This window comes from Schistocerca cancellata, chromosome 1, assembly GCF_023864275.1.
Source record: "Schistocerca cancellata isolate TAMUIC-IGC-003103 chromosome 1, iqSchCanc2.1, whole genome shotgun sequence".
NCBI lineage: Eukaryota > Metazoa > Arthropoda > Insecta > Orthoptera > Acrididae > Schistocerca > Schistocerca cancellata.
In genome coordinates this window covers 1,094,935,140-1,094,949,076 of record NC_064626.1, presented here as the reverse complement: position 1 = coordinate 1,094,949,076, position 13,937 = coordinate 1,094,935,140, and the positions used below count along the sequence as shown (strand labels likewise).

The window sequence follows — 13,937 nt, the reverse complement described above, 5'->3', positions numbered from 1 at the left end:
TCTGAGCTCTATGTCTAATGATCTCATCACAAACAGAAAGTTAAAATATTCATCAAGTTAGCATACATTACATCCAAGTTATTATTCTTTTTTAAGTTAACAAGCATTACACCTAATTCTGAAGTAGCATTGACAGTCAAAGCCTTGTTATCTTCACAAGTTCTGAATGGTGTAGTATTTCAACTGCATTTGAATATTTCCTGTTATTCCTTTCCACTTGCGTTATATTTTTTTTTTTCTCTTTGGTACTAGTCCAATTATGTACTGTTCGACAAAACTGAAAGACAAGATTTATAATATTTACAAGGGATACATGATATAAATTAATAAGTTACTTATATCTTTTTTATTAGCACACGTGGTCAAAATGTTTTAGGATCTAAAACTAAGTAAAACCAAACATATTGTTAATAACCATTATTTCTGTACAAAACACAATATTTAATAGCTTCTCAATGTATTCCTGATGTGCTTTTGTTTCACTTATCAATTTGGCTCACAGTAAAAACTTATACTCGCATTTCAAAGACTGTGATTCAAATACCATTTCTTAATGTAATTGGATAGATAAAAAGTCTACACACATATATAATGGTACCTGGAGTTTTCATTGTCTGGTATTGAACTTTTCAACCTTTCAGAGTCATTAACACCTTCTTCTGACAGAGGGGTTGAGTGGGAAAGAAGAAGAGTGAAGGAAATGGACTCCTGAGGTTTAGGAAATGGGGAGGGTTTGGAAAAGTCACCCAGAACCCAGGATCAGGGTGGACTTACCTGACAGGATGAGAAGCAAAGACTAATTGTTCCAGACTGCACTGGATGAGATTTGAAAATCTGAGAGCTTTAAAGTGGAAGATAGGGCATGTATGAGCTAATACAAGTGGAAAGCAAAGTGCATTGTATGTGGCAGAGGAAGGGGGACGGAGTGGAGGAATAGATTGGTCAGAAAATAAAAGATCTAGAAAACTAAAAGACAATGGAGACATGGATTAGGACAATGTTATAACATCAGTTCCCACCTGCATAGTTCTGAGAAACTGGCATCTGGGGGAAGATGCCAGATGGCCCATGTGCTGAAACAAGCATCAAGGTAGTGACTGTCATGTTGAAGAGCATGCTATACAGTATAATATTGTGTGTTGCCAAGGTACATCCTGTGCCTATGGCTGTTCATCCTAACTGATAATTTGATGGCAATCATCCCAATGTAAAAGGCCAACCAGTGTTTACTTAACAGCTGGTGCATGACGTGTCATTTCACAGATGGCTCTCCCTTTGATAGTATATTTTTTGCCAATCACAAGGCTGGTATAGGTTGTGGTAGGAGGGTGCACAGGGCAAATCTTATAGCACAATTGCTCAGAAGGTTAGGATCTATAAGGTAGGAAAATGGGTGCAGAAGGAGCGTAGGATATATCTATTCAAGAAAGCAGATAGAGATTTGCTTGATGCCTTCCTAAAAGACAGTTTCCACACCTTCCAAATTAACAGTGTAAGTATAGACCAGATGTGGCATAAATTCAAAGAATTTGTATCACAGAAATTGAGAGATTTATACTGAATAAATTAACAAATGATGGAGATGACCCTCCTGGAATTCAAAACTGGTCAGAACACTGTTGCAGAAACAATGAAAAAAGCATACCAAATTTAAATGACTGCAAAATCCCCAATACTGGTGATCTTTTACAGAAGCTTGAAATTTCACACGGACTTCAATGCAAGATGCTTATAACTGTTTCCACAAAAAAAAAAATTGTCTTGAATTCTGGCATAAAATCCAAAGAAATTCTGGTCATATGAAAAGTATCTAATGGGAAGACAGAGTTAATGTCTTCTCTTTGTGATAGCAATAGGAACACTATAGGTGACAGTGCTGCTTAAGCAGAGTTATTAAATTTAGCCTTCTGAAATTCCTTCACCAAAGAAGACAAAAGTAAATATCCCACAATTTGAATCAAGAACAGCTGCCAAAATGAGTAATTTAGAAGTAGGTTCCCTTGGAGTAGTGAAGCACACTAAATTACTCAATGAAAACAAGTCTTCTGGTCTAGATTGTGTACCAATTAGGTTCCTTTCAGAGAACACTGATGCAATAGCACCATACTTACACATGGAAAGTTGCAGAGGTCACACCAATATTCAAATAAGGCAACAGGAGTAATCCACTAAATTACAGCCCCATATCATTAACATTGATATGCAGAAGGGTTTTGGAACAGTTATTGTGTTCAAACATTATGAATTACCTCGAAGAGGATGGTCTGTTGACACAAAGTCAACAAGGATTTAGAAAACATTGCTCTTGTGAAACACAACTAGATCTTTACTCACACGAAATGTTGTGTGCTATCGACAAGGGACAGCAAATTGAATCCATATTTCTAGATTTCCACATGGCTTCTGACACCATACCTTGCAAGCTGCTTATGATCAAATTGCATGATTATGGAATATCATCTCAGTTATGTGACTGGATTTGTGATTTCCAGAGTAGCCATGTAGATGAAGGAGATCTGACAAGCATGATGATTCGGAGGGCAATGAGAAGCTATTCTAATTGTGGTGAGCAAAATATAGGGCAGAATTGATCTCAGTTCAGGGCATAAATTTAAGAAGTCATGGGCTTATTGAAGTAGCATCTCAAATTTTATTTTATTTTATTTTTTCATTTTATTTTATTTTTTTAAATGCCAGGACCTTAATAATGGGTGCAATAAGCCAACTGGGAAAAAAATAACAGACTAAAAAAATAGTTGAGCAGGCCTAAAAAGTTGAAACTCCTATGCTACGTATTTGTTCAATAATTTTGTTGCATGTCTATGTGTTCTATCATTCTTTATCACATGAATCAGATTTAATTTTTGTAAAATAAAGAGAAGTCAGCCACTCACCTGTAGCTGACTGATGTGTCGCACATAGAAACATGAAACAGAAAACTGCATTTACATTAGCTTTTGAGCTCTTAGTCTTTCTCTAGCAGAAGTACACACATACAGGCACCCATGTGTACACACCCGCAACTGCAGATTTGTATGTTCAGCTGTCTGTGTGATTGTGTTTGTAAATGTGTTTACTTCTACTAGAAAAAGTGCAAGAGCTCAAAAGCTAGTGTAAATACTGTTTTTGTTGCATGTTTCTTCATGCCAAGCATCCGTCAGCACTACATGAGTGGTTGCCTTTCCTTTATTTTGCACAATATTCCAGCCAAGAATTTCCATTGTTGTTAAATATTACAGATTCTTTTTCTGGATACTCACCTCCTTAACATACTTTGAAATTCATATTCATATCCCCTCAACAGTGTTTATGATCTATGTAGTCCATTTGTAAACACTGTAAGGACTATTTCTATAGGTGTTATTTGCATGTCCCTTTTTAAAAAAATCACTGTGAGTTTTAATTTGATCAAAGCCAGTGTGAAAGATATCAGGTAATCGTATCACAGATGCTCTTATCTTTTATCATACCATGTAACAATTAGTCAAGCTCGACAGCTCGATGTAGGAACTTGTTTGTCATGTGCAGCACACTGTGTGGGAGCAGTCTGCAATTTAAGACACAAAAATCACTAAAAAATTCTAGTGAGACAAAGTGGTTTTGGTAAATAGTAAAATCAAACAGTGGGAAACCCAGGATGGAATATAACAGTATTATGAAAAGTATAGTTGCTACTCAGCATATAGTGGAGATGCCGAGTCACAGATAGGCACAATAAAAAGACTGTAGGAAAGTGAGCTCCTAGTGAACAAGACCTTTGTCAAAAATAGACAACATACACACACTCACACATCTGCAGCTCACACACACACACACACGACCACAGACTCTGGCAGCTGAATCCAGACTAAAGTCACCACTATTTGGCAAATAGTAACTTAGAGAAAATTGTTTGAAACTAGAACTGCACTACTATAAGAAGACTCACACTAGAGAATAGATCACAGTAAGTGAGGAAGACAGAAGATAAGTAATTGATGTACATTCATACCCAACTGCATCAAAATTAACTTATATGATTAGTCTATATGATTAGTCTAAGCATGAATGTCAGATGTTAGTTATAATATAAACAAAAGTACTATTCACTTCAATAAATGTCATGCAAGTGAAATATAAACAATGACTAGGCACAAAATCAAACAAGCTGAACTGAGCCATTAATAATGAATCAAAATAAAATTCAGCAACCCAAGCACAAAAAAAATTAATGATCAAAATAAAAATTTCTCATTCTTGGTGTATGAAAATTCATATAATGTGGGTTGAAACAGTTAGAAATGGCTGGCAGATACAAAAATTAGGCATCCCATCTACAATGTCACATCGGGTGAAATGCATCAGTCTACAAAGAAGACTGCTTGCTAAACACTGTCCCATACTAGAACATTGTTTTGGTGTATGAGACTCATACCAGATGAAGCTAAAAGGGAAAACCGAACATATATAAAGGAGAGCACATTTAGTCACAGGTTTGTTTGACATATGGGAGATTGACATGATAAATGCTGAAAATCCTGAATTGGCACTCTTTTAGATAGATGGCAATTACATCACAAAAGCCTACTTACTGAACTCTAAGAAACAGTATTAAATGAAGAATTATAGGATTATATATTTGTGCAGTACAGCAATATTGATAGAGAAACACCATTAGGAAATATAGTTTCTTATATTTAATGTGTTCCTGGCAGTTTACACAGGTGTACTACACAGATACATATAGCACAGAATATGTAGCATAGATATCTAAGAATACATATAATCGGCACAGAGGCATATACACATAAACTCGCTGCTGATACACATAACAAATATTTATGTTCACCAAATCCCAACACCTCCCCTTGAACAATTATTATTATGTGCTTATACCATTACACCATCTCAAAGCACTATGCCTGAAACTTTTATGTTTTTAAACCATACAGTTTTAATGATTTCTGGAATTTGTCTTTGCTGAGACACTTGATAATAAATCACAAAGCATTTCCTCTGTACACAAATAGTTTATATTGTATCCTCCTGTTTTAGGTGGTACCTAATAAAGTGGTACCTAGTATGTATGTGCTTGGATTGAACACTTATTATATGGTTCTGAGTTAACTTCTTAGCTCCCTTTTCATCAGCTCAATACTCAAATGTTGCTCACTTCTTGTATGGTGAAAATACCCTAATCTTACATGTGTGCTGGCGCACATCAAGAGTCGCGGCACCCATCTAGCAGATAATTATTTCATTTATAATTATCCAGTTAAAATCTGATATACCCTTTCAGATGACATCTGGCAAGCTTGAACAGTATCACGCACTTTCAATCGGCGATCCTCCATGACTATTTTGTGTACTTTTGCAATGATTTCTGGAGTAGTGACACATCTTGGCCGACCACTGTGTGGATTGTCATCTAAGCTCTCCTAACCAAATTTAAATTCATTTGTCCATTTGGCAATAGATGAATATGAAGGAGCAGTCCCCCAGTGTATTCTGGAAATCGGCATGAATGTCCTTTGCTTTCATACTTTTCTTTAGGAACTACTTAGTCACTGCTCGAATCTTGATTCATTCCATCTTCACAAACCACTACATAGGAACAACAGAACCACATCATCACCACAGCTCTCTTTCAAGAGCACTGATGTGGCATGTGTTTACAGGCAACAGTCCAATGAATATCATGTGAACAACTCATTGCACTAGCACTGACCTCTCGTGGTGATTCCGAGAACTTTTCAAACCACCCTCGTAATATGTTTTTGCCCATTAACTAGTTACATATTGTCATCCTCATATACCATAGAGTCCATGCATATACTTAATTTCAACTGGTGTGTGTGTGGCATAAAATTATTTTTATTTCTCATGTTGTATGTATGGTTAAAATGCTTCTCCTCAAATAAATTTTGTCTGCTGTGTAGGAAGATTATAATTTCACAGATGTAGGAAGTAACAGTTGCTAAGAAAACACTGGTTCAGCGTTTCTGTGTTACTTGTAACTGGATTTTCTTGTGTGAAATTTTGCAGACTATCATCTTTGCCTGGCATACATGTTCTTATGTTAGAATCACTCTCTCAGTATGCTCTCTGTAGGCATTTGTAGACCAGTTAAGTTGCTCTTCAACAGTTGTTTAGTGGCATTTGATAGGGAATTGTATGAGAAAAGTACTAATAAAAACAAGTCAAGTTGTATAGCAGTGCTTCTGCTGTTAATTAACTGATGAGTCCTCAGAATTTAATGACAGATATTGCAAATCATCTTGCAGTAGCACCCTCTGAATATGGACTATGTATCTTGAAGGATAAAGGGGTGTTACATGGCTCTCACAGTTGGCTGTCATTATCATCTGTTGTAGAGTTATCAGTTCTCTCACCTCCCTTCAGTCTTGTTTCCTAAGTCGACGTATTCTAAAGGCACATACATTTACAAATGTTCACTTTGTTCAACATTACATATTTTTCCTGTTTCCATAATATCAACATCCACTCCACTGATTAGGAGATACATAAAAAAAGAATGAGAAGATTAATACAAAAGAAAAGGTAGCAGAAAGAAGAATGGTAAAATGAATAACTAGCAAAATGTCAAATGTGAGGAAAGTTAAAACAACAGGAAAAAATAAAAGTGAAGTGTAGTGGCTCAGAAAAGTAGAAGCTGAAGTTAAAAAAGCAAAAGAAATTGAGGATCAAGCTATATGCCACTATGTTTTGATGGAGGCACCAGCAGTGGGTACTTTAACAAATCTACAAAGAAGCAAGCACAACTACAGTTCCGCTGTGGCAACAATTCTCATCTACAGGATCTTTCAACTGCTCAGACCATAGCCTATACTGACACCTTATGTATCTGTATGTGTTACTGTAAGACTTGTCCCAGTGTGACACTGTTTTGAATAATCAGTGGCACGTGATGTGAAAGGTATTCACCCCAAATCTTAACAACACTGAATAGACTGCCATACTACTTTCAAATAAAAAATAGATCTACCTTTGAAAAGTGTTGGAATCTGCAGGATAGTATGTACAAATAAACATAAAAAGATTAGCTGATCAACTTGCAGTGTAAGTGGCATCCTGCTTTATTTCATAAGTGAGTAAATGTTAACAAGATCTAAGATCAATTGTGCATAGTCATTATTATTATTATTATTATTATTATTATTATTATTATCAATTTTGTTGATTAAATGAAATGTTGACACTATATCATTCATTATCTAGGCATCATAATCTGCACATGAACTCAAATATACCAGGATACTTCAGGGACACTTCCCACCTGCACAATTCAGAAAAGCTGGTTTTGGTAGGAAGGATACAGGTGGCACAGGCTGTGAAGCAGCCAGTGAAGTGAAGCATGTAGCGTTCAGCAGTATGTTCAGCAACTGGGAGATCCAGTCATCTCTTGTTCACAGTTGGTTGGTGGTGATGCCCAGATATAATTCAGCACAATGGTTGCCGCTTAGTTTGTACACCACACTGTTTTCATAGGTAGCCCTGCCATTGATGGACAGGAGACAGCTGTGTCTGGCTAAAGTAGATGCTAGTGTGAGTACGTGTGGGGCAGGTCTTGTGTCTAGGTCTACCGCAGCAATATGAACCATAATGCAAGGGGTTGAGAGCAGGGGTGGAGTAGGAATGGACAAGGATATTGCGTAGGTTCAGCTGGTGGCAAAGTACTACTGTGGGTGTGGTGGGCAGGATAGCGAGTAAGATATTCCTCATTTCAGGGTAGTCAAAACCCTGCTGGAGAATGTGATTCGGTTGCTCTAGTCATGGGTGGTATTGAGTCATAAGGGGAGTGGTCCTTTGTGGCCAGATAGTGGGAATGTGGGAGACAGTAGGTGACTGGAGACACTAGGCACAAGAGATCTGTTTCTGTAAAAGATTAAGAGGCTAATTTCAGTCTGTAAAGACCAAGTGAGACCTTTGGTACATTTGGAGAGGGACTCCTCCTCTCTATAGACACAATGGCCATGGATGGCTAGGCTGTATGGACATGGAGGGCAGGTGGCACAGTCGAGTTATTGCTGGTGGTTGGTATGTTTGATAAGGACAGAAGTACTGATGTGGGTAGCCATCTTTGCGGTGAATGTCAACATCAAGGAAAGCGGCTTGATTGATTGAGGAGGACCTGGTGAAGTGAATGGAGGAGAAGGTGTTGAGGTTCTGGAGGAATGTGGGCCAGATAATGAAGATATCAGTGTATCTGAACCAGATGAAGCATTTGGGATTCTGGGTATTTAGGAAAGATTCCTCTAGATGGCCCATGAATAGATTGGCATAGGACAGTGCCATGTGGGTGCCAATTGCTGTACCATGGATATGTTTGTGTATGGTGCCTTCAAAGGTGAAGTAATTGTGGGTGAGGATAAAGTTGGTCATCGTGACAAGGAAAGAGGTTGTAGCCTTTTGGGCATTGGGACAGGTGATGTTCAATAGCGGCAAGGCCATGGGCATTAGGGATGTTAGTGTACAGGGAGCTGGCATTAATAGTGATGAGAAAGGCACTGGGTGGTAAAGGAACAGGAATTTTGGAGTCATGGGAGGAAATGGTTGGTGTCTTTGATATAGGAGGGTAGGTTCTCGGTAAGGTGTTGGTCCACAAGAGCAGAGTGGAGGCACCATAACCAGCCACATTAGGACATCCTGAGTGGTTCAGGTTATGGACCTTAGGAAACATGTAGAAGGCAGGAATGTGAGGACTGGTAGGTATGAGGAGATAATATTCATGGGAGAGGTTCTGTGATGGGCCTAGGATTTGAGGAGAGACTGGAGATCCTATTGTATTTCTGGAATGGGATCACTGTGGCAAAGTGTTCAGATGCATAAATCTGACAGCTGGTGGACTCCTTCCACAGAGATAAATGGTATGTGATATCAGCTGATATTCACAGTGTAATGTAACCATTTTCTGATGTACTCTCTCAATTTGTAATTGGTTTTGGTGATGAAGAATAAAATATTTAAATACTGCATCTACTTATTTTTGATAGTTACTTTACAAAGTACTTATCTTACCATACAGACGTAGTCACAATCATCACCTCATCTAAATAGCTACATACATGTAGATACCCTGTTGAAGCTGTGAAGCCTCTAATCATTTCCATTAATAAAACTGTTATCATTTTATACCACATATTATGTAAATGTAGGTTGAAAATTCAATTATTATAGCATATTTCTATAAGTTATAAAAGGGTGGTCTGTAGAAAGTTGGACTTACCTCTGCAAGTGGCTGATGGGAAGCAATAAAGCAGGGATACTGCGTTCATTACAATTCTTGAGAATTGCATCTACCACAGATTCAGCTATTTGCTGAGCATTTAGTACAGGTAGGTAACTGTAAAAATTAATACATGACACAAAAGAAATCTCTAGACCTGTAATTACACAATTTTAAGGTCAATAAGCAGTATTATAAATGAAATATCATTTCCCTAAAGAGCACATCACATTTTCTTATGACATTAGCAAATGCATATACATCCCAACTGTGTTGCTTCAATTATTAAATTCAGCTTTGTACAGGAATTTCATAAATACATCATGAAATGGAGAAGCAGCTTTTGTACACCAGCCTAATTAGTCACATGCCAAAAGCCATGCCTCAGTGGTAACACCAGTTCCTGTCAGATCACCGAAGTTAAACGCTGTCGGGCTGGGCTAGCACTTGGATGGGTGACCATCCAATCTGCCGGGTGCTGTTGGCAAGCAGGGGTGCACTCAGCCCATGTGAGGCAAACTGAGGAGCTACTTGATTGAGAAGTAGCAGCTCCGGTCTCAGCAACTGACACACGGCCGGAAGAGTGGTGTACTGACCACATGCTCCTACATATCCACATCCAGTGATGCCTATGGGCTGAGGATGACACGGCAGCTGGTTGGTACCATTGGGCCTTCATGGTGAGTTCAGGAGGAGTTTTTTTGTTTACATTCTTTTTTAATTAGTCTCATAGATGCTTTTGCCCCTTTATAACAGAAGGAATGTACAATATCCCACATTAACTTTTATATTGAAACCACTACCACACAGGAAATATGTTAATAAATTAAGTGTTACATATACTATTTTATGCAAGTTGACATCTTAACAGAAGGTGGATGTATGACTTTATGACTTCTGAAAGCACGCAGGAACAACATGGCTGCCTATGCTTCTATATTGTAAAACATGGAGGAGAGCTAAGGAGGCTTTTATCCAACAATAATTGACAAGTGATTCATAATAATATTAGATTTACAGACATGTAAATCAAACTACAGTGAAGGGTACAGGATGAAATATTGAGGAAGAAGAAGCTATTGCTTTACGGCAACATAAAAACTAAACCATAACTCATATGAATCTGTTTAATAGCTCATTCAGCAACAGAATAAAACATACACAAAACAAAGACAAAACATAAATCAGCGACTAAAAATAGTAATCAACTGCACATACCATTACAAAGCACATAACACTTCACTTCACCACTCTCCTCCTCAGTTTCAACGATATTTTCTGATGAGCTGGATGTATGTCCAGATTGGGTAAGAAAGGGTCATGCATAGGCTGCTGATGGTACATTACAGACAGCCTCTGATGTCTGTTGCAGCTGAGCTGTGGTGAGCGAACGAGCAGCTGGAGTGTTTTTTGAGTCTTTGGTGTGTGTAGATGAGTGCGTACTGATGTAGAATGCATGGAAAGCTGATGTGAGCCTGTCAACAGTGATGGAGGTTGTTATACCAATCATATCAACTCTGAATGTCTTGTCCTCCCTACTGATGACATGGTAAGGTCGATTGTAGGGTGGCTGCAGTGGCTTGTGTACTGTGTCATGTCATATGAATACATGATGGCACTTCCAAAGCTGATCAAAAACAAAAGGGTGACAGGTCTGCTGATCCCTTCCAGCAATGGGCCATAGTTGCCAGATTTGTGTACGCAGCTTTTGTACGAAATCTGATGGGTCAATGCAGTCATCTCGTATGTTGGCAAAGAACACAGTAAACAGTGGTGTTGGCTGACTATAAACAAGCTTTGCAGTTGTGGCTTTCAGGTCTTATTTCAACAATGCATGGAGACCCAGGAGGTACAATGGGATTATTTTCAATTTGTGGGGTACATATTCAAATAAACAATTTTTTTGCTGGTTGATGGTAGCTCTGATCTGCTTTGCACCCAGAGGGTGGCGAGTGCTGTGAACAGGTATGACTCAAATTGTCTTCCCTGGTGTGTTGTAGTTCTTAAGGTTTGTTTACACTGGGATACATGTATCGCGACATGTATGAGCGACATGTCAATTTGACATATCGCGATACATCACCTCATACAAAAATTCACGGAACTTGTATGTGGACCCTCGAGCTCATACATGTCGCATATACATTTTGTATATTGCTTTTTGGCCATATACGCGACATGTATGAGTGACATTTGAAATCGCGCATGCGCAATACTGTCATTTCCTGTCGTCTTGTCGCCTGCCGCTTATTTTGACGATTAGCGCATGCATAGTACCAGGCTCTTTGGTGGCTGTTTGAGTTTTGGAGGTGCCGACTATCGTTTCGACATTAATGTATCTGCATAGAACATCAAAAAGTGCCATATGCAACATTATTCTTCGTGTTTGCGAGGCCATTGTGCAAGTTTTATTCCAAGAAGTGAAGGTAAAAGTTTTATATATATCAGAGTATGTAATACATTCTATAATTTTTTCATGCATCTGGCACGTATATCAATTTTTTGCTATTATTCCGGCGGGCTCGCGTTATAATGTTGACAACGGATGCCGACAATCGTGTGTGAGACATTGGCATTAGCAATCGCGCGACAATGCAAATGTTTTGCAATGAAATCTTTGTTTCAAGAGGAATCCCCAGTGGCCAAAAAACGGAGTGTTACTGCCAACTGATCCTCTGGTGGAATCGCTTCCCGAAAGTTTGTGTTGGTTTTGGACACAAGAGGAGCCACAAGCGATAACAAACCGCGGAATTCCTCCATACTCATCCTAACATAATTTCCAAAATATGCGCCATCCTTTAGCGTTAATTCACGAGAAACTCTCTCTGCCATCATCTACGCTTCCTCTGCCTTTTCTTCCTATCATCTTCCAAAAGAGCAAGTGTACCAGCACATAAAAATGTGAAATCTTCCAAATCGTCGTCGAAATCTATCGCACAGTGATACATATCAACCGGTGTAAACGCACGCTCATACATGTATGAGGTTGATACTTGTCAACTCATACAAGTCGCGATACATGTCGCAAAGTCGCATATACATGTATCTCATACATGTGAAGATACAAATGGCAGTGTAAACGCACCTTTAGAGGCACACTGAAATAGGTGATCCATCCCTGAAAGGATACAGTCATGACACTTTTGCCAGTAATGTCCGTGATTGGGAACACCTCAGGCCTGTGTGTATAACAATTGATGGTTGTAAGGCAGTAGGTGTATCCTTCCAATGGTGGGAGAGGTCTTACAAGGCACAGCTGAACATGTTCAAATCCATAATTTGGAGGAAGAAATGTGCCAAGAGGTGACCTAATATGCTGACAAACTTTATTTTGTTGAAGGCCACATTTTGTCACACATTGTTTGCAATTTTTGTCCATGTGTGGCTAGAGAAAAGTTCGCTTTGCCATGTTGGTTGTGGCTCATACTCCAGGGTGTGACACTATTAAAAAAAATAAGTAAGCTCTAATAATGCAGCTTCTGTGATGACAGTCGTCCACTTGGTGGATAACATCTTGGTCTCATTATTCCACTTCAGTTCATCCCTCAGCTTCAGTGAATCATGCAAGAATTTCTTCTCTAATGCAGCTAGCATGGCATGATTGTGAACAAACCAAAGGTAAAAACTGGTTATGCCAAGAAATCGTCGTATATCTTTAATTGTCATAGGCTGTGGGAAATTAAGCATAGTTTCTACTTTCTCTTTTGGGGCTTTATGTCTTACATATTGACAGTATAGTCTAGGAACTCTACTTCAGCTGCTCTGAAGATGCACTTCAATGGGTCGATTGGCAGGCCAAGTGCATGTAGCTGAGTGAAGATCTATCATGAGCGTGACAGCCATTCTGCCTCTGAGTCTGGCATAACCTGGATGTCATCGATACACACATAACAAAACTCTAAGTCTCATGTGACTTCATCCATAAACATTGAAATGTCTGGGCAACATTACAAGGTCCAAAATGCCTTGGAGTAAATTCATATAGCATGAACAATGTGCTGCTGGTGGTCTTAGCAACATTATCTGGTGTACATAGCATTACACTCCATATAGCACTGCACTTCAAAGATAATTGGCTATAAGCGAGTAAGCATAAGTGCTGTCATCCTTAACACTCCTCTTCCCTTCCCCCATTGACAATTAGCTTTTAAATTCATTACTTCAGTCTGGCCTCATTACTGTAGCATAGTTTATAGGTCTATGAATCTTTGCACATAGCGGCTTCCTCTCCCTCTCTTTTGTCTTGACTTCCATCATTGCCCCCTATATCATCATGTGCATGTGCAACATGTCATAAATCTTGCCTAAACTTGGTACATGGTCTCTGGCAAAATATCCTCATCCAACTTCTCATTGTATCCTCCCCTCTATTGGCCTTACTCCTGATTTCATTTTCCTTCCTTCCTTGTGTTTATTTTCTATTAATCTTTTCTACTTCATCGAGCCCATCTCCCCACCCTTCTGCCCCACCGATGCCAATCTTCTGCATCTGTGTATAGATCTAATAACTCTGAAAAAGAATGCAAATCTGCAAGCTGAAATGCCCAGGATTTTCCAATATTACACTTAAATTATTTCTTCGAGATGTGCCATTTCACTGAGAAAAACTGTTTGAATATGTATAAGTAACACACACAAACAAATGAACCAAACTGAAAGGAAGGATTCCATCTACTCCAAATTTCTCAGTTGAGACAGTTTTTCAGTGAGC

General features: G+C 38.7%; 1 protein-coding gene across 1 annotated transcript in view; it reads right to left on the bottom strand.

Moving 5' to 3' along the window:
* Positions 1-3,480: 3,480 nt before the first annotated feature.
* Positions 3,481-13,937, bottom strand: part of LOC126129784 (17-beta-hydroxysteroid dehydrogenase 13-like) — a 112,332-nt gene continuing 101,875 nt past the window's right edge. Inside the window, exons 7-8 of the mRNA XM_049915161.1 lie at positions 9,227-9,343; positions 3,481-3,547 (exon numbers count right to left, since the gene is read on the bottom strand). Coding sequence (XP_049771118.1) covers positions 3,481-3,547; positions 9,227-9,343 — 184 coding nt within the window. The remainder of the gene's footprint in view (positions 3,548-9,226; positions 9,344-13,937) is intronic.